The sequence below is a fragment of the Marmota monax genome, unplaced genomic scaffold (genome assembly GCF_021218885.2).
Source record: "Marmota monax isolate L192 unplaced genomic scaffold, Marmota_monax_Labrador192_F-V1.1 WCK01_AAM20220418_F8-fsc00052, whole genome shotgun sequence".
NCBI lineage: Eukaryota > Metazoa > Chordata > Mammalia > Rodentia > Sciuridae > Marmota > Marmota monax.
In genome coordinates, this window is record NW_026693473.1 from 2,092,938 (window position 1) to 2,117,903 (window position 24,966).

Below are 24,966 nucleotides of genomic sequence, written 5' to 3' on the forward strand. Positions count from 1 at the left end.
ATGAAATCTCTCTTCTTGGGTACAGGGATTTTTGCTCAATATCATCATATTGGCTGTTACATGACCACCAAGATTAGATAGACTACAGTCCTGACTGCCCATCTATTTTAGGCTCACAGATGTAAGTTTGAAACTCTGCTGACCCCTTGGAATTCCCCATGCATGGAATAAATCCTAAGAATTTGACCTCATGCTTCATCCTTCCTGGTCTTGTGGACCCCGAGGGATGCTTACATTGTTCTCATAAAATGAAGGCCCTCTGGACAACTACATGGGCAGGAGTGTTAGCCTTGGTCCAGCCTCTTGGATTTACTTGGCTCACCAGTCCTGGCCAGTACAGATAAGCCTCATCTAGACTTAATTATAATCATTCATCATTTCAACAGAATTGCAGCAAATTTATTGAGTAAGTAAGCTGATAGCCATAGAACTTTACTAATAGATTTCCACAAATGTTCTGACTTATTTGACTATGAAAAAATGAGTTCTCATTCTAACCAACCCTCTTCCCTGTTACTTCTAGAAGGCACAAGGTTCTCAGGGAAATGGCACAAATTCATTCTCATGTATGGTAACGATGCTCCAGGCTCAGTTGAATTCTGCTGGTTTCCTGGAATTGGGGGTGAAGTGGCTCTTGAGAGGCTCCCAGCATTTGTAGTAGTTCTCATCTAAACAATTGGAGGTCTTGAGTCCCCACTTGGTGACTGCCAAATTTAGGGAAGATTCAAACATAAATGCCTGTAGGAAATGAGGATGGAGATAAGAAGGGACCAGGTAGACAATAAAGAACATTTCATTAACTGTCAAGAGAAGGTATAGGTTAGCAAAATCTTCAACTCATCAATTGGTGAGGAGAGGAAATCCACACCCTGGGTTCTGGTTCTGGTCCTACCACTCAGAAGCTGATGAGACCTTGTGCAAAACCTTTAGCTACTCAGGGCCTCGAGTTTCATTCTGTGAGGTGGAATTGGGCACTTAGGCCTCACATTATTCTCATAGCATTATGGAGCTCATTTTACTAGATCCAAGAGCAGAGGTGGGAGAGTCCTAAGATATTCTTCTTCTCAGGGGTTATCACTTACCATGGCCATGTCCTTGTGAGAGAGGACAGTCTCTCTGTTTTTCAAAGGAGGAAGCTAAGGCTCAGAGCTAGGAAGTGAATTGATAAGTTGTGGCAAGGCTGAGATTTGAGCTTGTTCTTTCAAGACTCTGACCAAGAAATCAGATGGGAAAAAGAAAAGGAGGAAGAAGAGGAGTGGAAAGGAAAAGGCAGGAATGACTATAGCACTTTTAAAGTCATATCCCAGTAGGGTCTGAATGGTGTATCTCACACTGTTCTGGATATTTTTGTCAACAACAGAAAGAATATTTAAATATTCTGTGCAACTTAGATATTTCAGCTTCATCAGTAGCTGATATTCCTACCACAGTGGCCTTAAAAAATAAGAGCAAAACCAAAAACAAACCAACCAACCTATGATTCTTACATACTCACATTAAAAAATTTAAAGAATATAGCTTTTGTGTGTGGGGGAAAGGGGCTTCACACATGCTAGGCAAGAGATCTATCGACTGAAAGACATTCCCAGCCAAGATATTTAAAGAATATAGCAGACAAAAGAGAAATGATACAGTTTTCTTGTGATACTATTTGGAGCACCCATATTAATGTTTGTTGTCTCATTACATTACCTTCTGTTTGCCTACATCAATGGAGATAAGTGTTCTTGCCTGACTTCCTATGGCAGACTCCATGTGAGCTCTGGATGAGATTTATGGAGTGTTATGTAAGGTATAAAGCTCTATTCAGGTATAGCTGTTATGGCAATTAATATTGCTGTCTTTTGCTGACTGCTTCCTAGGTGCTTCCTAGAATACTAAAAGCTCCGTCCCAACTAAGCTACAGAGACCATATTATATCAAGTTAATCATTCCAAACTAGAATAAGAATAAGGCGTCTACAATTCCCTTAGGTCTAAAATTATATAATGGGAATGAGTGAGGGAAACTCAAAGTTGGGTAAAGTGTTGGGTACTCCTCATCAGGTATTGTGGGCTCCCGGATACTCTGGGTCTCTCAACCTAATACCTCTACATGGACAGCTCTTTCCTACTACTCGTCTAGATCCAGACATTACCTGAAGTCTCGCTCGTTATAAAAACTGCTTCCTGGTAACAATGACTATCCAAAGCCAATTTACGGGACCAACCAATGGTTACTGTGTGACAACTCAGGAGTAGCCTGTGCACTTTCAGGAGGCTTCAGAAACAATAGCTTAAATAAGATTGTCAAACCATGAGACAGAGATATAGGGGTCTTATAAGAACCCTGCAGATACCCTTGCAAGGGACCTCAGCATAAACCAAATCCAAGCAGATGGGAGGTACTCTATTCCTTCCTCCTCCAAGCAGCTCCACCAACTCTGGCTTTGCAGTTAAGACCCAAAGCAAATTGCACTGGACAGATGGACAGCTAGGGCTCACTGCTTAGGTAATTTATGAGCTGGGCAGGGAGTCAAGCAGGTCTGTGTTATAGATTTTAAACCAGGTAGCATTGGAGACATTTGTTTAAAAATGTAAAACGAATTTGCATATGATTTAGCATAAAATTACTTCTTGTGGTCGATTAACTCTACCTCCAAGAATGCAAGAATAAAATAAAATCAAGCACCGCCAATTGTGTTCAGCCTCAGTGTTTACAGCCGGACACCGGAAGAATACAAAACAGTTTCTATTTCCCATCAGTTTCATTCTATGCCAAAGCAGAGCCAAGAAAAATGAGAAAACAGCTGAGATCTTGCTCACAAGCTTTGACCAGAGTAAGGCAAAGGCTTGCTGACCCTCCTTGGCTTGAGAAACAGGCTGAAGGTGACATCCTGCCTCCCCTGCTGTTGTGGCCCTGGAGGGTTATTGCCCAAAGCAGAAGACTCAAAAACAGAGCACAGGCACAGGGCTGCATATGGATATTAATAATATTTCCTTGCATTTGAGCGGTTCATAAGATTAACTCACAACCATCTGCTGGGCTGGATAGCATGGCTTTTCTACAGATGGGGAAAATGGAGCACAGAGAAGTAAAGTGACTTGTTCAAGGTCACACAAGAATTAAGGATAAGATTTGAATGTAGGTCTGACTCCAAGTCCAAAGGTCTTCCTACACCCCATACCATAAGTCTAGTATGTATATGAGTGGGTATATTTATATACACGTAAACTTGCACAATCAGACACACAACTCTTCCTAGTCCACCTCTGTGACTTTGGAGAAAAAAGGCACTTTCCTCTCAACACAGTTGGGGAGCCCAGAGGCCACCAGAGCCTGGCATTTAATTTGCTTACCATGGTGCCATCAGCAATCCTCTCAGGAGCCAGCTTGGCCTTGCTGGCCTTCTCAAAGCAATCTGCATCAGGGCCGTGGGGGGTCATGGCACTGTGCAGGCTGCCTCCCCCTGGCAGGAATCCACCTTGCTTTGCCTCGTAGTGACCTCGGATGAGTCCCATGAATTCACTCATGCAGTTCCCTGGGAAGGTTGAAGTATTATTATTTTTATTATTTAAGGCAAGAATAATAAACATCAAGACCTCTAAAATATTATTCCTGCAGAATGCCAAGAAGATACGAGGATCTGATAAATTTTATAGGATTAATAAAGAGTATGGTTAGACAGAAAAACAACATTCTTGGTAGGCAAAGCTCTACTCCATGGCATGTAGATGAAAGTCTTGAGTTCCTGCATCTGAAAGAAACTAGACTAGATCTAAAGAAATCAAGGCCCAGACAAGATAATAATAAAAATGGAAATCATAATAACAAGTGGATAGATTCCCGTATTAAAGTCATCTTCTCTTCTAGATCAGAGCTCCTTCCTCAATAGCTGCAGCACAGCAGTACATAGTGTCACCACATTTCTGGTTCCCAGTCTAGAAAGATGAAATGGTGTGTGTGTGTGTGTGTGTGTGTGTGTGTGTACTGATGGACGGTGGTGTAATGGAAAGAAGCTTAGATTTACAGTTCATTATTAAATGAAAATCTGTGTGACAGAATCTTGATATCTACAAAACACAGACTATAAATGATATTCATCTTAACAAAGATTATCTTTCTGTATCTTAATTGAATATAATCTTATTCTTCTGTTCTTCTATAATACTAAATCTTAAAATTGGAAAGGATTCTTACTGCTACTCAACACAGAAGAATTTTCTATTCTTTTTTTTAGTTGTTGATGGACCTAAAAAATATTTTATTTATTTATATGTGGTGCTGAGAATCAAACCCAGTGCCTCACAAATGGTAAGCAAGCACTCTGCCACTGAGCTACATCCCCAGCCCCAAATTTTCTGTATCTTTACTGACAGATTCCTGGATTCTACCTGAATGCCTTCTAAGAATGGAAGTTCTCCATTCTACCAAGAAGTCTATCATGTAACTTAACAACTCTGGGTGTAAGAAAGTTCTTTTCTATATTAAATGGAAATGTACTTTCATATAATTTAAATTCATTGGTCTTAATTGTGCTTTCTGGAGTCACACACAATTTGACAGACATTACCAGCTCCCACTCTTTCAATCTTATGTTTTTATTGTAATAAAGGTTTTTATTAGAATAATAACACATTTAGAACAAGAATTAAAGAAATATAACACCTGAGTGAACTTAAGTGTCTTTCCATCTCCATCTGCCATCTACCTATCTCTCCATTCATCACCCATTTCCTACTTTACCCATCTGCCCATCTTTCCAATGTATATAATTAGACACTATGCTAAGTTCTGTGATACAGACAGGAATAAGAAATAATCTGTTTAATGCTATTCATAGTCTGTCCTATGAAGAGTGCTGAGAATGCAAACCATGCCAGAGTAGAGATATGGAAGTCACAACACTTGCAAAGTCAAACATTTGTCTTATCCATGCCCTGCCCTTCTTTCTCATATGCAAAGTACAAATGTGTACCCAAATACTTTTGTAATCCACTGAGCAGCTGCGCCCATCCTGCCCCCAAAGTAAAAGCTGCTGTGGGATCCTACAGAGTAAGTGAGAAAGTAACAACCCTTACTAAGGGGATGAGACCCAGGTCATACATAGTTCTATTAGGTTCTCCACAAAGCAGAAATAGAGGAAAAGAAGCGAATGGAAGCAGGAAGTATCCACATTTTTAAAACAGTTCTGCTCTTAAATTTGCTGTCACGCTCCCCACTCTAGTGTATATCCTCAGGGTCACCTTCCCAGCTTAATTTTAAGAAGAGAGCAAGATGGAATTCAGCTTTGATCTGAATATGAATTTAGGTAGCAATGAGTTTGGCTATAACATTTCTACATCACTTTCGATATTTCAAAGGACAGTGGGAGGGTAGACCTTGCCTTTCTGATTAAAGCTGAATCTCTTTGACTAAAATGCATTGAAATGACTGGAGGCAATATTTCTAGGGAAATAATTCTCTGCTTCTCCTTTAAAGTCACATCAAAGTAGCAAAGATTCTGAGTATTGCTAAAGCAATAGTTTTTAATATCTCTGGCAAAACTAATTTCTAACTTAGGGTTCCCAACCTACTCAGGATCACCATACATTTATGAGATCTATCCTGGGGCCAAATTTACTTAGGGAGTCATTAAAAAAATTATAGGAGGCATTTCACAAGGCCATTTGTTTCACATGGTCTGAAGGAGAGATCAAGACGAAGGAGGGTTGATATTCTATAGCACAGTAGTGAACTTGACCATGTCATAACACTCTATTATCCCTCTGCATAGTTGGGGTGACAAACCTGTTACTATTTCTCAACAAAAGGTCTGTAGACCTTCTTCTACAATAGAGTACCTTGGCTTGCTGGCCTAACATGCAGATTTGGAAGTTCTACTTTAAAGCCAATGAATTAAACTCCATGGGGTGGGCCTTGAGAATAAACTTAAAAAGAAAAAAAGAAAGTCATTTTTGATGGTAACACCTGAAAAGGGAGATGCCAACATCCGACTATGAGATCCTCATCCTGAGGATCTTACTTCCCCAACCTCACAGATGCCTAAGTTACCCATTTTGTTTTCTAGAATGTTCTAACTGAGATCTATCCTAGAGTCTTTCTAGAGTTCTACATCCAAAAATGACAATCTCTGGGAAGCAGAATTATACATCAAATTTTAGATTTGATTTTTCAGCTAGTTATTGTACAGTTAAAAATGTCAAGTTCACTAAAATAGCCATGACCTAATGTATTCTTGATGATGTATTCACTTGTTGAATAAATATTTATTAGATGTGTATTATGTGCCAGGCATTAGGCCAGCAGCATCAGTGAGTGGTCATAAATGTCTTCTGGCATCAGAGATGTTCTGCAATTAAATCCTTACTCTTTCAGTAACTAGCTTGTGAGGGCTAGAGAGTTACTTAATCCCTCTGTGTCTATTTCATCTTCTGAAAAATAGAAGGAGAACAATGATATTACCTATCTCTTGCAGCTGTTATTTAAATTAAATGAGTTAATATTTTTAAAGAATTTATGATGGGGACTTAGGAACTGACCAATAATCATTAACCATTAGTCACAATAATATTAACAAAACAAAAATAGATTTGTTAGCTCCAGTTCTAAGCAACAAATGTTCTGTAGAAACTCCTTCCAGAATAGAGTCTCTCCCCTAGTGTAGACAGTAATCTGCTTGGTCCTGCTTAAGTAACTAGAAAAGGCACATTTTACTGGCTCTTGAACCATGCTTAAGTAATAAACTTCCTCAAATCAACGAATAACTAATTACATCACTGCTATTCCCCATTCTATAAAAGAAAAATCTGAAAATTATGGAAACTTCTTGTTTTCTGCTTTACTAACCTTTCTGCATCTCTTCAGGTCCAGAGAAATGGGGATCTAGGCCCCAAATTGATGCATCCCTGCCATTCTGCAGGGATTATGCTTGAGCAGCTTGAAGCCTGGGTACAGCATGGGACTGGGGAGGCAGGATCCAGAGCTCTGGGCAAGGTGGGGTGTCCAGAAACAACCTGGGCACTATTCCCAGTGCTTAGTGTTCACTGCTTTGCTGTCTCTAGTCTCCAAATGTGGCTTGGTAAAAGAAAGACTTACTGTGGTAATAGGGAGGCCTGAAAGTCTTATCAGCAACCCCCCATCGAGGTGGGAAGATAACAAAATCAGCAATGGCCACTCCAGGGCGGACAGACTTGGCAGTCAACACTGTGAAAATGGATGGGTCCTGTAACACAAAAGGAAAGGCAGAATGCACAATGCCAGGAAGGGACTGGACAATGACAAATGCGTCATCAGCACGTGAAACTGCTTTCAAGTTGACAGTCTAATTTCTGATCCAATGACAGAAGTCTGGACTTCTGCTCGAGGTGCACTAATCACTCATCTGACTGTCCCCTCGCTGTGCTTGAAGCAAAACGAATTCACACCAGCTAAAAGCATTCTGAGCTGCCTTTTCACCCTGCTGAGCCCACATTATCCACACCCTGCTACCCTACTAATCCTAGAGCCATTGTGTCTGCCTTCCAATCTTGGACCAGGGTGTCAAGGAGCTCCAAACAAAAGATATGCTCAGAGAAATGTGGACACAGAAATAAAACAGCGTCTAAGTTTTGGTGTCGATGGGTTTCTCTTTGGGGGAATCAGAGATTCCAGATGTTAACCATGGAAAGTCACTGGTTCATTGCTTTCTGATCAATTAACTCTCAGATCTAAAATACAATATTTATATCAACTATATATATATATAGTTGTATATAGTGATAACTATATATATAACTATATAGTGATAACTATATATCACCAACTTGTTGGTGATAGTGTAGAGGAGTTAGGTTGAGAGTCAAGATTATGCTTTTAAAGATCTTTAGACTCCTTCAGTGGAAAAGCTGAGATTCAATTTAATTGAAATTAACAATTGTGTTCAATTTCAGATGCCATGCCAACATCTAGGGAGTCCAAGATGATCGGGATCGATTCTCTGCCCCGTTAGCTCTAACTGAGGGGAGAGGAAAGAGACTATCTCTACCCAAAAAAAAGATCAGGAAAGGCTTGAAAAAGCAGGTGTCCTTTAAGCCTGGTGTTAAAAATGAACAGAAGAAAGGAAAGAAGGGAGGGAGGCAGGGAAAGAAGAAAGAAGGAAAGGAGGAGAGAAGAAAAGAAGGGGACTTTAATCACAGAAAAGAGAAACAACATCCAAGTGCACAGAGGTTTTGTTAAGAGGAGAGATAGTTAAAACCCAGGGTGCATTGACAGAAGGAAGAGGGGCAAGAGGTGGTATTAAAAAATGAGTCCAGGACCAGATGGTGAAAAGCATCAAATACCACGCTTCAGAGCTCAGACTTAATCCTAAGCCATGGGGAGCTTGTGAAGGTTTTCTAATGCAGTGGTGGAATGATCAGATCTGAATTTTGGAAAAATAACTACAGTAGCAGCACAGAGAAGATTGAACCTGTGTAAATTCAAATGAAAAAAAAAAACAACACAATCTTCATTGCTTGGAGAGTTAACATTGCTTCATCCATCATGGGAAATGGCTAAAACTATTAAAGGAAACATAGTAAGGCTAAAATAAAGCTTTATCAGTGCCTCAATATGCTTCTTCATGTTGGTATGGGTTTGGCGTCCCAATTTTCTTTTTTCCCTTTGGCTTTATTAAGAGTTACTCTTGTTCAGAAAGGTAGTTTTGTTCCTCCAGAGATAAGCTGAACTGGTTCAGAATAATCCTTCTTTCTCTGATTTTCTGGCTAATTATCCCTCCTGCTTGTGGGCTGTTAATCTATTATGAACTAGGCTGCAAAATGAATTTCCCCCAGGATCTCAGAACTAACACTTATGGAGTATCTGGAGCCTCAGGAGGGGCTACATTGTAGACTGGGGACCTGTTTGTGGCCCCCTAATTGACTGAAAAATATGACCAACTTCGTATACTAGGATTTCTTTGGTGGAAGTTCAAGTACTGAATATTATGAGTGACTTTAAGAGGGCTGTCTGCTCTATCGCTATCAATAACAGCCGGGAGTAGAGGTACCTGGGTGGCAGCCAGAGCAGTAGGGTAGACTCCTAAGATGTGAGGAGGACAGAGACTTCTTGAAATCCATAAATGTTCTTTTCTTCTGACTCTAACACTAATATTAGCAGTTGTGTGGGTTTTTTTTTTTTTAAGTTTTTGCCCACTTATGAGAATTATTGTGATTACACTGTAGAGAACTTGGCTGTGTTGAAGGATGAATGTTGAGTTCTTGGTATCCTCATTAGCTACATTATTGACACCTTCACCAAAGGACAAATGACTCTCTCTAGGCCTTCCAAGGGTGACCTTGGAAATATTAAATCTGTGACTGCTACCAATCTGCTGTGGATCCCCTTCCACCCAAAGGTTGCCCCATCCCCAGGACCCCTCCAGACTTACTGCATGGTCAAAGGCCACTGAGTTGATGACCATGAAGTTCTCCAGGTTGTACTTGTAGGGTGTATAGTTCCCGTGCCACGCCACGACATTGAACGGGGAGACAAGCTAATCACAGGAAGGATAAAAAGATGATCTTAGTATCTAAAGTTTTTGTAACTGTGATCTTATAGTATATATTGAGCACAACTCCCTTTTTATTTGATATTGTTTAAATCTAATTATACCATCCTTCGAGAGAAGTACACTCTTAATTACTCTGTGGTTGCTTCACACACCCTTGACCAAGCCCTCACTTGGCTACTGACCCTATCTTTCTTGTTCATAAGCCGCAGCTGCCTTTTGATTACATGTGCAGCAGAAGCACAGTTACCAAGTGGTGTCTCTTCAATGATTTTTACCATAAATATAGGAATCTGTGGATGCTATCAATTCTCAATCTTGGCTACCCTCTGTTTCCTGGTACAGTGGGCACTTCCTATGCAAATCTCAGGCTTTTGCAACCTAGAAGAGCTACCCATAAACATAATGCTTGAGTTGGTGAGTATAGGGGTGGGGAGCAGACCCCTAATATTTCTAGCCCCAAGGATTAGCAACTTCAGAGTGACCCCAAGGTCCTTCTTGATCCTGTATGGGGTAGGAGGGGATCAGTGTTCTGTTATAGAATGGTGGTCTCCAGTGCTGCTTAGGGTCTATTCAGGAAAAGGGATCCAACTCAGAATGTTCTAAGGACTTCAGTGAACAGACTACCCACAGAGGTGTGATTAGAGATAAGTAGAGGTGTGGAGGTATCTGAGCCTCACAGCAGTGGGAAGGCATTGTCATTCCTAGATGTGAGAAATAAGGGAGGGCAATACTGTGACAGAACTCCAGCAAGGGCTAGAATCATGAAAAAGAGGTGTCCCAGAGGTATGCTAGTATATATTTAACAACTGGCTTTCTGGGGGAAAAAATCATTGATTTACAGCATTTGCTGATTTCTGGAGCACAAATACCCTCACCACGATCATTTTTGTGCAACTAATGTGAAATTGCTGAAAACAGAGCTGTGAAGAGGTGTGCATATCAGCTCTTGTGAGTTAACATCAACAAGCTTCTCAGAGGTTTCAACACAAATAGTTCCTGAACCACTTCTGAGAACCCCCAATCCTAAGATGAGGGTGACAATATATGTGCCTCAAGGGTTGATTTCCAGAACCAAACTGGTTGGCCTCTGCTAGTTGACATGACCTCTAGGTGCTGTTCAAGGAAAATAACATACCTTGTCAAATACAAGCAATAAGTCAGATGGACAAAAAATAACGTTAGTAGAAGAGATCTTTGGGTTCTTTTTATTATATGATTAATTTACTTTAATATATACAATATATTAAGAACAACACATAGTAACATTACCAGTTCTATACAGTAATCATTTATAAAGTTATTTTTATTATTTTCTGGGCCTTTGCTTATGCCCTGGGTTTACCAAGCTGGTGGTATAAACCAAACCAAGTTAATTAACTGAGTTCTATTTGTTTTGTATTAAACATTATTTGTATTTGAAATAAGGTAGTCACTGCAGAACATAAATCTTAGTTGATCTTCTTGTTAACTCATTTTCCTTTTCAGAACACATTCTCTGCCTGCATATTTTGTTTTCCACAGCATTTATAGAGACCTACATATTTCCAGGATTTTCATTGATTGGTGAGCAGAAACAGCATAACCTTAGGAGTCAGAAGGATGTGAATTTGAATGCTGGTTCTGCTATTTACAGGGACATTTGTAAATTATTTCTCATTACCTGGTCTGTTTTCAGGTGTAGCACTTTTAGTGGTGTTTTAAAGATGAAAGGATGTATGGAAGGTACCTAATACTGGTCTTGGCTATCAGTAGATACCTTTTCATTCCCTCTCCTGTCTGCCAACCCTCTTATTTTACCTGTTTGGCAGCAAACAGCTTGCCCTGGTATTTATTAATCACAGTGTAACCACCTGGTACTTGACGATCTTCATACCAGGCAACAGGTATCAAGAAATCACGGGGATTGGCCAAGCCATTGGCTCCTAAAACACAGTAACCCAAAGTCCTTTTAGACACTTGAAATCACATATGAAAGATGCTCACAAAGAGAAAGGCCTTTTTTCTGGTTAAGAGCCACTCAACAAATTGCTTTCATTGCTTAAAGACAGTCGATTCCTAATCTTCTACCTTTTCTGGAGGACCCAAGGAATTTGGTCAATTGGAATTTTACAGTTATCACCTTTATCATCACCAACATCATATCCTAAAGTTTTGGAGTGACTATGTTTTACAAAATCATTTTATATGCATTATTGATCACTACAGGTGAGAAGAAAGGAGAAGAAAGGACTAGAAAAGAAGAAAAGGGGAAATCTGACCGAAAATCAGGTATTTGTCTTTCTGAGGAAACTCTGATGACTCTAGAACACATCTACAGTCCTTGATCTCAGATAGGAAGGACCACCACCATCATCCCAGGCAGGCCTCTGCTCCTTAGTCAGAACTCAAAATCCAGGACTGTAAAGTTGCTCTCCAGCCTGAAAATTCTATCTTCCATTCAGGGAAAAAGGCTTCAGGATGTGCCTGCTTAGCTCTGCCTCAGAACTAGTGTTCCCTCAGAGAAGGAAAATAAATCAAAAGACCAAATATGAAAAGCATAAGTGCAAAAACATAATTTAACTCTGAGAGGAAAGACCTGGGGAGTGTTTTATCATTTCCAGCTCCTGGGGTTAAATAAAATAAGCCCCCAGCTGGTTAGTAAATTATATATATTTTCCGGAGGGTACATGTTCCGGGGAACCTGGAGGCTACGCTGCCTGCGGAACAGCAGGAAGCCAGACTAAAGTGGGAAGAGTGGGTGGTGAGCAGGATGACAGACGGCCCACCAGGGCTCCAGCTGCTTCTCTGCTGCCTCCCACCTTCCTCTGAATATTTGGATCCCCCAGGGGAGTGACCAGAAGGCACATGCTGGCCTGTCCTTGTTTTGCTCTGAAAAGCTGTTGACAAGGAAAGCAACTGGGAGGTGTGGCCACAGATGGAACCCAGGGCCAGTTTCCCAGCTCTCCTTGCACTCCAAAGGGAGGCTTCGAGAACAACCCCTCCTAACACCTTCTCTTCTCTCCTGAATCTCCAGCCTCCGGCTTGCCAGAAGAATGAGGACTGGGGGACCTCGGTTCACTTTAGGAAGTTTTAATCTGCCTCACAGCAGCTGTTGTTTCTGTTTTTTCATAGTACTGAGCGATGCCCTTTTTTTACTGTTAAGCATGTGGATTTTGTGCAGTGTGCTCAGGAGAAAAGTGAGGTTCCTAGACTGTGTGTCACTCAGTCCCCTCCCCCTTTCCATAGGAATGGCCACCTGGCTATTGTTATGGCTTTCCCCACTTCCTGTCTATACCCAACCCACTAATGTAAGAAAGTAATTATTCACAAAGCTCATTCCCATTTGTATGCTTTTGCTTAAAGTTATTCCCTTTCCTCTTCTCCTCAACTTTCCATCAAGAATTAGTCAAATCTCATCTCTTTTGTGAAGCTGTTTCTGGTGACCCCATCCACAGTAACCCAAACTTCTACATCCTTTGCAGAAATGTATTACACACTGTCTTTATCTCCAGTGGTTTATAATATTATTCTAGAAGGAAATTTGTAATGTGTTGGCTTAGGTCATTTTCTGTTATGCATATATTTTATGGGAAGACACTTGGTCTAGCTGAAGAGGAAAGCTGAGATTTGAATGAGGTGGGGAGGGGGAAGGATATTTAGCTTTCATGCAATTATCTGTGTCCTCAAGCAAGGCTGAGAGGCTAGAGTGAAGATTTACCAATGGGTCCCAGGTCAGGTAACTCAAAGTGGACACCATAGACTTCCAGGATGTAGCCCCTGGTCTCTTCAAAGACATCTATGCTGAACCACATTCCTCTCTGGAATTGAAAGCAGACACAGGGGTGGCCTCTTAAATCATACTTGTAGTTATAGAGAAGCTGCCACAGAGCCACAGGCAGTCCCACATGCAAAAGCAAAGCTCTAGTTTGTTGAGGTATGTTGGAGAGGTGACCAGATCAAAGATGAATTAGGAAGAAAAGCTTCATTTCTAATCATGCCTGTGACTCAAGCCAATTCTAGTCTAATTTCTGCTTGGGTCCAGAAGTAAAAGTAGCCCAGATTTAGTCACATTAAAAAATAAATAAAAACAAACAACAACAAAAATAATTTTCACTGCCTCCTACCTTCAATAGAACCTTATCCACAGTGGGCATAAACACTTAGAAACATGAATGACGAATGCTCTTTGCTCCGTGGTTGTGTGCTATATTAAAGCAAAGCAGCACCCAAGCCTGCTTACCCTTCGGCACATGAAGCCTTCTGAGCAACTCAAACTCCCTCCCCCTTGCCCAGACATGACAGAGAAATTTTATAGTTGGAAATAGAAGCAGCTGAAACATCTGATTGCTCCCAAATTAGGGAGAGGCAGGGAGGAGAAGGGGGCACATTACCAACCTGAATGACGCAGATCTCATTGGGCTGCACAAGCATCTTGCCAAACTCAGTGTAAATGAGAAGCTTCCCTTTCTGGGGAACTGATAAAAAAAGACAGGGCATTGGTGAGCAACCCTCTTTGTGCAAGAACTATTTCATAAAGGCTTAAGGGCTGCATTTGCTTTTTATTTCACATAAAAAGAGCTTTACTCTATGTCTGGCGGGGGTGGGGAAATGCATATTCCAACAACTTCAGTTAGTTATTTTACTATCTGGAAGAATGTGAATAATAATAATAATAATAATAATAATAATACCGATTTTTCCCCCAGCTTCTAGGTGAGGAGCTTGTAAATGTACAATTTTGTGAATCGACAAAAAAAGTGCATTGCATTTCTAATGTCTATACCAAAATGTTGGTTTCAAGATATTAACACTAAAACCACCAAATGGAATGGGAAGATTGGAAAAAAAATGATTAGACCTTACATTTTAGATGGTCTCGTGAAAGTTTGTATTTCTATTGCAGTTATCAATGACAGATGGGCTTTTCTTGGGTAAGTTTGAAGGTAAACAGAGTTATATTAAAAAAAAAAATTAGTTGTATATGGACACAATGCATTTAGTTATTTATTTATTTATATGTGGGTGCTGAGGATTGAATCCAGTGTCTCACACATGTTAGGCAAGTGATCTACCACTGAGCCAAAACCCCAGCCCCCAGAGTTAAGTTAATAAGTTAATCACATGCTGGTACCACTTATTTCTTCTCAGCTGCCCAGATCTCCCACTTTAGAAAGGCCCAGAGAAGATGATTTAGTTCTGTAATTGTAAAGGCAGAAACCAGGAAATAGAGTAGGAGTTTTGAGGTATGCAAGGAATCTTTTCCAGAGCACCAGTGGCCTCTAGACTTCAGTCTATAAATTGCATTAAGTTAAATAAAACAGATTTGAGAATGAAGGAAAATAATAGGTCGAAAATTAGAAAGCAGCTTGTGGCTAGAGATCAATGAACAGTGAAGGGGTCTGAAATCGTCAGAACTTACCAATCAAGAAGTCCCCATCTGAATTATAAAAGCATCTGAAACATACAGAGTATTTCCTGTCATCTTCAGTTTTAACACTGTCTAGACAAGTGAATTCATTTACTAATTATTGCTTTGTGCCTACTATGTACCAGGCTTAGCATTGGGTATATCACAGTGAGCAGAATGACCCAGTCTTTGCCCTCATGGAGCTTAGAGCCTGGTAGGGAGTCAGATCGCAAACAAACAATTACAGAACTAAATCACTGCAAACTACAATAGCCCTTGAAAGTCAAGTTCAGATAAATGAAAGAAAAGGGATCTGCACTAGTTTGGGAAGATAGCAAAAATTTCCCTGAAGGCGGGACTCTTGGCCTGGGAGCTGAAGGTATTATCCAGGCCAGGGGAGAGGACAATCCAGACAAAAGGACCAGCATGCACAGGTGCTCTGTGGCAAAAGGGCCCATGCAGGTTGAAAGAAGTGAATGAAGGCCAGTGTGGCTTGAGTGGAGGGGAATGTGGCTCAATATGAGGCTGGACTAAAAGGGAGGTTGCCAATGACTTGCCATAGGACTATGATCTTGGTCTTCATTTGGGGCTCAGAGAAGTTAAATGACTCATGCAAGACCGAAATTGGGTTTTGGATGCAACATCTGGTTCTACTGGCAGGACAAAACAGCTGCACTAGTCTGTTTCCCAAAGAAAACGCAGGAATGCCATTTTTTAAAAAACAATTATTTAAAAAACGCCAGTATATAAACTGCTTTTCACAGAAAGCTTGAAGCCAAGTCTATCAGCGTGGCCTGCCACTGACAGGTGGCCTAATGACTGCCCCTGCTGTGACTTTGATCTCAAGAGCAGACCTTAGAAATTGAGAATATTCTGGCCCAAATCCACCTAAAGATAAAATGCTTTTTGTACCACACCTTCATTCCAGGGTCTCACCTTCCTTTTTTTCTGTTGACCCTCTTGTTTGTCACAAGAGTCAGTAAAAATAGAAAATGCTTATTTATTATTATTTTCAACAAATATATATTAATATTTCTCTGAGGGAAAAAATAACAAAAATAACAATGTCTGTGCAGGTGTGACTTTGTAAAAGTGGATACTTGTCCTTCACCTTCTGGCAACAGCCCTTGGGGAATGGGGATGCCCAGCCCTAGCACTGAGTCCCTTACCTGTTCTCCATGGAAGTGTTGCACAGGAAAATATGGACAGCAAGCCCATTGTTAGACCTGATGTCTCCAGCTCCACACAAGGTGTGCAGACCCTGGGAGAGACCCATGGGAGACAGAGGTTGAATACTAGTTGTGCCCAAGAGACCAGCCTTCGCCCTGCCCCCCGCATCCCCCCCCCAACGGCCCACCAAGGTCATGAGGCAAGGTTTCAGAAGGCTCTCTCCTTGGGGACCAGAGAGACATTTGGGATCTGGGCTAACTCTGGGGAGCCTGGAATTTACACTTATGTATGGTTGTTTGTGCTCACCCTACCTTTCAGCTGTGACCTGAATATGGCTATCTTAATGGCTACATCATATAGATTTATGAGGCAAGAGTTCACTAATTTTAATTAATTCAAAAGTGTGCTTAAGTTCAACCTGGAGGAGCAATTCCATTCAAGGTGATATTAAATATCAAGGGGGCTTAGGGGAAAATGGTGGCAGCTTCAGGTGCCGGTTAATGCCCTCCAGTCCACCCCCATATGAGCAGTCCTCTGCTTGTGAAGCAGTCAATCTAATCTCTCCAGAATAGGAAAAAAGAAAAACATATTCTAACTGACTATTCTAACATATTCTCTCTGCTGTGTGACCAGATGATTGATACCCAGTGGGGAACACACAATCCTTCTCAGAAAGCTCCCAGCCCCAAAGCTATAGATGGAAGAATCCAAAAGGAGAAGGTTCTGCTCCTCAGAGACCCATAATTCACACAGGAAGTGGGAAATTTCTTTTTATATTTTAATTTGGATTGCAAGTTTGTGGTCTATTGAAGTGAGTCTATACAGGATTTTGAAGCATTTACTAAGGGTAAAGATTTTTTCAAGACAATTTAAACAATTTGGCCTTCTGGCTGAATACCTAGACAGTCCCTAGGTAAGCTATGTGCCAAGTTGATCTGCAGAACACTCCACTGGCCTTTTGGAGCCCCACCTCCCTATGGCTCCCTCTGGGCACAGGTATTATTATAGTACTCCACCCCTGTAACTGCCAACAGAGCTGCCAATCAGCTATGTACTAACTACAGCTGCCATCCTGCGTTGATGCCCACTCATCCACTTCAGGGGTTCATGAACTTGGATGAGAAAATTTTTCTATTTATTTTCTCTAATCTTTGAGTGAAATTCATCATTCCCTTTAATTAATATGAATAGAGGCAACAAATCACAGCAGTATTAGAGGTGCCTGTGTTCAATGTTAGAAATCATGGATATTTTCATGTCATATATCACAGGTATATCAAAGCATCATTTTTGCTCATATCACAATTATTTCCCATATAGCTCATTACTTAGTACACTAACAAGAAATCATATATATATGACTATAAATCAAACACAATTTGATTTTTTGAAATTTTTTTTATCATTGTGTTTCAATATAATTGTCTTCTTTGTGATTTTAAGTAATTTCTTTCACACATTAAAATTATAGGTATCTGGGCTGGGGATGTGGCTCAAGCGCTAGCACACTCGCCTGGCAAGCGCGGGGCGCTGGGTTCGATCCTCAGCACCACATAAAGATGTTGTGTCCGCCAAAACTAAAAAAGAATAAATATTAAAAAGTTCTCTCTCTCTCTATCTCTCTCTATTAAAAAAAAATTATAGGTATCCCTGGGTGCAGTGGCATATTCTTGCTACCGAGGAGGCTGAAGAAGGAGGATTGTGAGTTTGAGGCCAGCCTGGGCAACTTAGAGATAAGCTGTCTCAAAGTGAAAAACAAAAAGGGCTGGAGATATAGTTCAGTGGTGCGGTACTTGCCCAGCATGTACAAAGCTCTAGATTCAATCTCCAGCACTGCAAACAAAGCAAACAAAACCCCCATGGGTCTGAGCAGACTATCAAAGGGACCCATGGAGCAAAAAGGATAAGATCCTCTGTTCTAACTTCAAGAGAAGAAGCTCGAGGTAGGAACACATCCACTGCCCATTGGCCTTTCTGAGATGTAAAAGCTCACTAGTGCCCTTTGGTGAACCATGGACTCATGTTGTGCCTATAAGGAAGACATCCCTTTGCCAGCTCCCCATTGGCAGACACAGGTGGGTTTGTCTCTGCTGCCTCCAAATAAGGCTGCTTCTGATTGGCATTCAGCCTGTGAATGATGAGGTCATTCACTGCAGAAGAGAGGAGGGCTATGGGAAGGTGTAGCATTGACTTACGCTCACAAAGTCCACTTTCTTCTGAGAGGGTTTTGGAATCTCAAATGGTTTCCATCTAAGCTGGAAAAGAAATATGCACACAGGAAAAGGATTTCACAAAGGGAAAACCATAGGCTTTCTAAATACAATACAGAGCATCAATTACAAGGAAAAAAGAGGTCAGCTGCTCCCTCTGAGGTTTGGACTACTTTTGATTTTGTTATTTTAAAATTAATGATAATCCATCATTTCTTTAGAGGGGGTCTACTGGTGTATGTGTGCATATCATGTGCACATGCGTGATGTGTGTGAGTTGAAATCTATATGAATAAAAACTGTCTTTGTTCCTTAGAACTTTCAATTATAGAAATAAAGAGAAATCGTTGCTTTCTCATATAGAAGCTCTTTGTTTCTTTTAGCATTTTGCTCAGGCACATCAGCAAGTTTTGACTGATGCCGCTTTTCCTGCTATTTATAATCAGCTCCTTTTCCTGGCATGCCAGCTTCTCTGTGTGGGCTCCTGACACTGCAGGGGAAGGTTCTACTTCTACTTCCAGCCCTTCGAGTTTTGAATTATTTCCTTAAGAGAAAGAAAAAGCACCCAGCTGAGATTGGATTTGGTAAATGCAATACCGGGTTCAGTTTCTTCATCAAACCCTGCGTTTGTCCCTAGGCTGCCTGATGGTTCAGTTTAAATCATAACAATCTTTAATTTAATAATGAACTGATCTAAGGAAGTGGGGAGAAGAATCAGCAGGTTCAGACCTCGCTTGGATTGTCAGCCCAGCACTTATTAATCAACGCAATGGCAGCCTGATCCAGCCAGGCTGGTGGCTAATACACCCAGCCACCCCAGGGCATATCTCAGGAGTGACCTACACCCCAGGGCTGGCTCCTTTGGCTACAGTGCCTGATGAAGGCAGGCTGGAAAGGGCCTCCCTCAGGTCCCAGGGCTCAGCTCATTTGTATGTCTGATGGGCAGCCAGATGGGAAAGAAAGCAGCAAATGCAAGAGGAGGCAATGGAGTTATTCTGCCTCTCTGACACACACAGTCAGGCAACAGCCTTCATTTCTTAAAAGCAAAGCAGATTGATCACATTCTGAGACAACTTTAAAAGACCTGAGCTGGGCATGGTGGCACATGTCTGTAATCCCAGCAGCTCAGGAGGCTGAGGCAGGAGGATTGCAAGTTCAAAGCCAGTCTCAGCAACTTAGTGGGGCCCTAAGCAACTCAATGAGACCTATCTCTAAATAAAATACAAAAAAGGGCTGGAGATGTGGCTCAGTGGTTAAGTGCCCCTGGGTTCAATCCTCGGTACCAAAAAGTAAAATAAAATAAAATGACATGAAAGGTGGATTTGAAAAAGATCATTCAAATAATGCTTCCAAGAAAGAAGAAAATACTTTAGGACTGATTTCATTAAGGATGATTTCTCTTGGGGGAAGAGAGGGGTACTTGAAAGCGAGGATGTAGGAAAGGCACTGTTGACATTTTTGTGCTGCATTTATTGCAGGGGCTGTACTTCATAGGATATTTAGTATCAACTCTGACCTCTACCCACTAAATGCCAGTAGCTTCCCTCCAAGTTGTAAAAATCAAAAATATCCCCAGACATTGTCAAATATCCCTTGAGGGGCAAATATCCCTTGGTTAAGAACTATGGAAACAGAAGGACATTCCCCTGACCTCAGGAAGAGCTACAACTGAGCACTGTTGGATTCTGTGTGTGTGTGTGTGTGCTGGGATTGAACCCACATATGCATGCTCAGCATGTGCTCTGCCACTGACACAGCCCCAACCCTGAGCACTGCCGGAGTTTTGAGAGGAGGTTCTGGTCTGCTACTAACTACCTGCTGCTTCAGTCTAAGTAGCAGTGCAGTGTTTGCATACCAAGGAAAATTGTCAGAAAAAGACTCATCATTTTAGATTTCCCAATGGAAGAGATTTAAGTATCAGATCAATGGTTACCTGGGCAACCCTTTAGCTCTAACCAGAGATTCCCAACCTGATTTTTCAACCCGACCCATGGAAATTACCTGGAGAGGTTTTGAATCCAAGACCAAATTAAATCAGAATCTAAGAAGGTGGGCCCTGGCATCAGTATTTTATAAAAGCTCTCCTAATGTGCAGCTACACTTTAGAATCACCACACCCAACTTGGAGATTCTGATATTATTGCATTGCTGAACCAAATATCATGCTCGGGAAAAAACCACCCAGTCAACCAACCAAGCCACAAACCAACCTGACAACCAACCAATCAATCAACTAACCTGTGGCATCCTGGGCCAAATGACAGTGACAATGCCACTACCAACTAGCAAAGAAATTTAAATAACGCAAGCGTAAGGATCTATAATCTAAGAAAAGAGAGAAGAAAGCAAAAAGGGAAAGAAAGAGAGGGAGAGTGAGAGATCCAGCTCTCAACAGCAAGGGAAGTGAGAGGACCTGAAGGGCAGATGAAAAGACAAGCATGTGATGATGTAGGAAGCATGCCTTCCGCAGGGCCCACAGCCCGATGAAGCAGTGGCCTTGATGAACCTTCTCTAATGCAAAAAAATGATTCCCTTCAAATGACAGATGGTGTGGGGAGAGGAATCATTTATTTCTTGGGTCCAATGGCAACAGATTGTTCATAGTCTATATTCCAAATGTGTTGGGCCTATTATGAAGGATGATAAAGACCCCAAGGTGATTCTGATAAACTCAGTACCCAGAGAAGGAAGCCAGCTTTGGGTACTCTAGCAAGATTTTGGTAAAGAGCCTTGATGTGATATTTTGGTGAATGTGAGCAAGGGGATTCAGGAAAAGGATGAACAGGAAGAGTCCATGGAGTGCAGGGTATAAACACCTCCTGCCAAAAACAGATGCTCAGCTTAATTGTACATATGCTGTGGATCAGTACCCCTCTGATCCAAGGCCAGACCAAGGGGATGGTGCATGCGGCTGAACCAGGAGACTTGGTTTGGGGTACTGCCTCCATTCCCATTTACTCTGTGACCTCAGGCAGGTCATTTTCTCTCTCTGAATTGTGTTTTCTTACATGTAATAATGAGGTACTGGTAAGAACTATAGTTCCATAAGTCTCTTCAGAGAAGAGCTTTTATAAAAAGTGAAGAATGCTTATTAGCTTATTTACTCCTTGCTGTGGATTGTGTCCTCTCCAAATTCCTATGTTGAACTTCTAATCTCCAATGTGATTGTTTTGAAGATAGGAACTTTAGGAGGTAGATAAGGTTCAATGAAATCATAATTTGGGGGGTTCTAATCCAATAAGATGGGTGGCCTTCTAAGAAGAAGAGATCTCACTCTCTTTCCATATGTACTCAGAGGAAAAGCCATGTGAAGATGTAGTGAGAAGGTAGTACAAGCTAAAGAGAAGAGGCCTTACAAGACACCAACCCTCCTAGCAACTTGATCTGGGACTTCCAGTCTCCAGAACTGTGAGAAAATAAATTTCTATCGCTTAAACCACCAGTCTAAGGCATTTTGTTACAGCAGTCCAATAAGATTAATATAACCCAACAACTTTCTAGTTGTAGGTTTTAATGGTGTATTTTATTCATACTCTATGTTATCACTAAATGGCTCTCCCATGCAGAATTTCATAATTAAACATTTCAAAAACAATGACATCAGTTGTAATGCATGATGCAGTGTCTTGATTATGATAGGCATCAATAAATATTTATTGAATGATTGAATGAGTAAATAAATAAATGGCACTGAGCATGATGCTTATATTTCAAGGAATGAGAATAAAGCAAATTTGTGAGAGCTTTCAGAGTAAAATGACATTCAGGCAATAATTAGCAAATTAACATAGTTTTAAAAATCCAAAGATGATTTCTAAAACATAAGTCAGTTCTTCATGCATGTGAAAAATTATCACTTCTACATCCATTCTGATTTTCTGTCCAGTTCTATCAACTATTGAGTGAAGAGTGTTAAAGTTTCCAGCTATAATTGTGGATTTGTCTATTTCTCCTTTGAGTTCTGTCATGGATTTACATACTTTGCAATTGTACCCTACAAATCCTATTGGAAAATAAACTGTTTCTTACTAAATGTGTGGTGATAAAAATAATTTTAAAAGCATCTTCAAGAGTATCCAAAGTTATAATTAAAAATTCTTTAACATTATCCAAGGAGGAAGACAGATAATTGGTGGCAATATTTAATGAACAAGATTCAAAATTCATACTCAGAGATGAAAAGGAAATATGAAAGAATCAGTCTCAGTATTTTCCAAAGTTAGAAGACTGGGAGTTGGGCTAGATGATCTGAATATCCCTTTCAACATTGAGATTCTTTGATTTACTGAGATTCTATCCAAAATTGCCATGAACTCAATTAAATTGGATGAATTGAAGGCTCTTAATGACATTAACTGGCTAGAAGTAGACATGTCATTAGAAGTCAGTACCAACTATCCAAGAATTTTGAAGTAATTTGTGGGTTAGATAGTGATCCTAATGTTCAAGCAATTATTAGCAGCAGCCATGACTGAGAGAAGTCCAGGGTAATTGGTAGTGGTGAGTTTCAGTCCAGACAGGGAATATAAGGGTGAATAAAATAAAACAGTGGCTCATTGAATTCCTCAATAAATAGCAATTTGAGGGGAAAAGGAGAGAGAATCAGGCTTTGATTCTCTCTTTCTTTGATTCGTTGGACTTCTTTGATGGGCAAGAATACAGATAGGGAAGATCCAGGTCTTACTAATTTATCTAGACTTTCTAAAGTCTTTCAAGAGGCTACCAGAAAAGATAAGCCATACTTTTTGACCTTATCTTTGAAAGTAAATCTAAGGGCTTTATATTCATTATTCAGTGCCATGGTTTAAATGCCATATTATTCAGCTTCCCTTTTCTATTATGAAATACCTGAGAGGAATAGCCTATAAAGAGAAAAGAAAGGTTTATTTTGGCTCATGGTCCGAGATTTAGAAGCCCCACTTCTTTGGGTCCCTAGGGAAAGAGGCACATCATGACAGGAGCATGTGGCACAGAAAACCGCTCAATTCATGAGCAAGGAAGCAAAGGAGAGAAAGAAGAAGAGACTAGGGCCCCACTATCTCCTCAAGGGCACACACTCACTGACCTGAGGACCCACAAAGGCCTTACCTCCTGGAGGTTACATCAGCTCCCAATAGTGCCACCCTGGGAACCAAGTCTTTGATACATTGGGAGACAATCATTCAAACCATAGCAAATGCACTGAAAAGTTTATATGTTGAAAACATAATCCTCAAATTCATATGCCAGTGGTATTTGGAGGTGGAGTCTTGGAAAAATAGTTAGGATTAGATGAGGTCATGAAGGTGGGGACCCCAGGATGGTATTAATTACTTTATAAGAGGAAGAGAAACCTAGGCTAGCATGTCTGCTGTGTCTCACCATATCATGTCTTTTATCATGTTATGATGCAACAAGAAGGCCCTCACCAGATGCAGCACCATACTCTTGGACTTCCCAGCCTCTAGAACCCTGAATTAAATAAACCTTTATTCTTTTTTAATTTTTATTTTTTTAGTTGTTGATAAATCTTTATTTTATTTATTTACATGTGGTGCTGAGAATTGAACCCAGTGCCTCACACATACCAGGCAAGTGTGCTACCGCTGAGCCACAGCCTCAGCCCCCATACTTCTATTCTTTATAACTTACTCCTTCTCATGTATTTTGTTACGGCAACAGAAAATGGACTAATAGGGCTGGAGATGTAGCTCAGTGGTATAGGACTTACTTAGTCTGCATTAGCCCTGGGTTTCATCACCAGCTCCACAAAAGTGAGGAAATAAATAAAAGAAAACAGACTAAGATACTCATCACCTTGCATAGATCATGGAAGACAGTAGTCAATATATGTTGGATGACTTCATCCTCACAACTCTCTGAAGCACTTATGATTATTATTCTCTCTTATTTTAGAAGTAAGAAAACTGACAACTTAGAGAAGATAAATTTTCTCTCCTAAGAACTGATGCTAAAACTCTTTTGGTCACTTTTTAATGTATACCCTAAGCACTTTGAGCTCAACCCGTCTTGATCTGCTTCACAAACTACTGATTTTCTTTCCTCCTAAACCCAGCTTGACCTCTATGTTCTTGACCTCTAATGTTGGTCTTGGTCTTTCATTCTGACCCTTATTTGCTCCAGTGCTGAGTTGCCCTGGCCCAGTCTGATTCCTGGGACCCTACTCCTTATATGACCCTTCAGGATCCGAATTCTTGTCCAAACCCTTCACATTAATTTGTTCAAACAATATTCATTGATTCTTTCCATGTGTCAGATCATATGCTAGGTGCTGAAGGTTTCTGCCCTCAGGGAAACAGTTCCAGAAAATCCTGGAAGTATGGAGAATTTCTTATAAGAAAACAAGGATACAGATAATGTAAGTGACTTTGGAAGAAACACGTAAACAGGAATATTCCCTCAGGAATAAATGCTGGAACGGGGCCTATTTAACACTCTTACATATGAAAAACAAGAGACACAAGCAATAAAATCATTGGTTTGTGGACAGCTTCAATTTCTTTCCAAGGAGTAAAATGTAAGTTGATAAAGATGTATTGTAAAAAAGATCTAGCAAGCTGTCCAAAAAGGGCTGAACAGGGCAATGTACATGGTAATGTTGGCAAACTCCAGTGGATGCATTTATGGAAATGCAATCTAGTCTACTTATAGGATGATGAGATCTGAGCTACAGGAAGTATCAACAATTG

The 24,966-nt window shown here is 40.6% G+C and overlaps 1 protein-coding gene across 1 annotated transcript in view; it reads right to left on the bottom strand.

Moving 5' to 3' along the window:
* Window positions 1–377: 377 nt before the first annotated feature.
* The window catches only part of Hgd (homogentisate 1,2-dioxygenase), a 45,241-nt gene continuing 20,652 nt past the window's right edge, over window positions 378–24,966 (bottom strand). The window contains exons 5-14 of the mRNA XM_046457809.2: window positions 18,263–18,322; window positions 16,067–16,158; window positions 14,910–14,944; window positions 13,886–13,965; window positions 13,209–13,308; window positions 11,309–11,433; window positions 9,389–9,493; window positions 7,078–7,204; window positions 3,339–3,520; window positions 378–738 (exon numbers count right to left, since the gene is read on the bottom strand). Of these exons, the coding sequence (XP_046313765.1) occupies window positions 589–738; window positions 3,339–3,520; window positions 7,078–7,204; window positions 9,389–9,493; window positions 11,309–11,433; window positions 13,209–13,308; window positions 13,886–13,965; window positions 14,910–14,944; window positions 16,067–16,158; window positions 18,263–18,322 (1,056 nt within the window). The 3' untranslated portion in view covers window positions 378–588. The remainder of the gene's footprint in view (window positions 739–3,338; window positions 3,521–7,077; window positions 7,205–9,388; window positions 9,494–11,308; window positions 11,434–13,208; window positions 13,309–13,885; window positions 13,966–14,909; window positions 14,945–16,066; window positions 16,159–18,262; window positions 18,323–24,966) is intronic.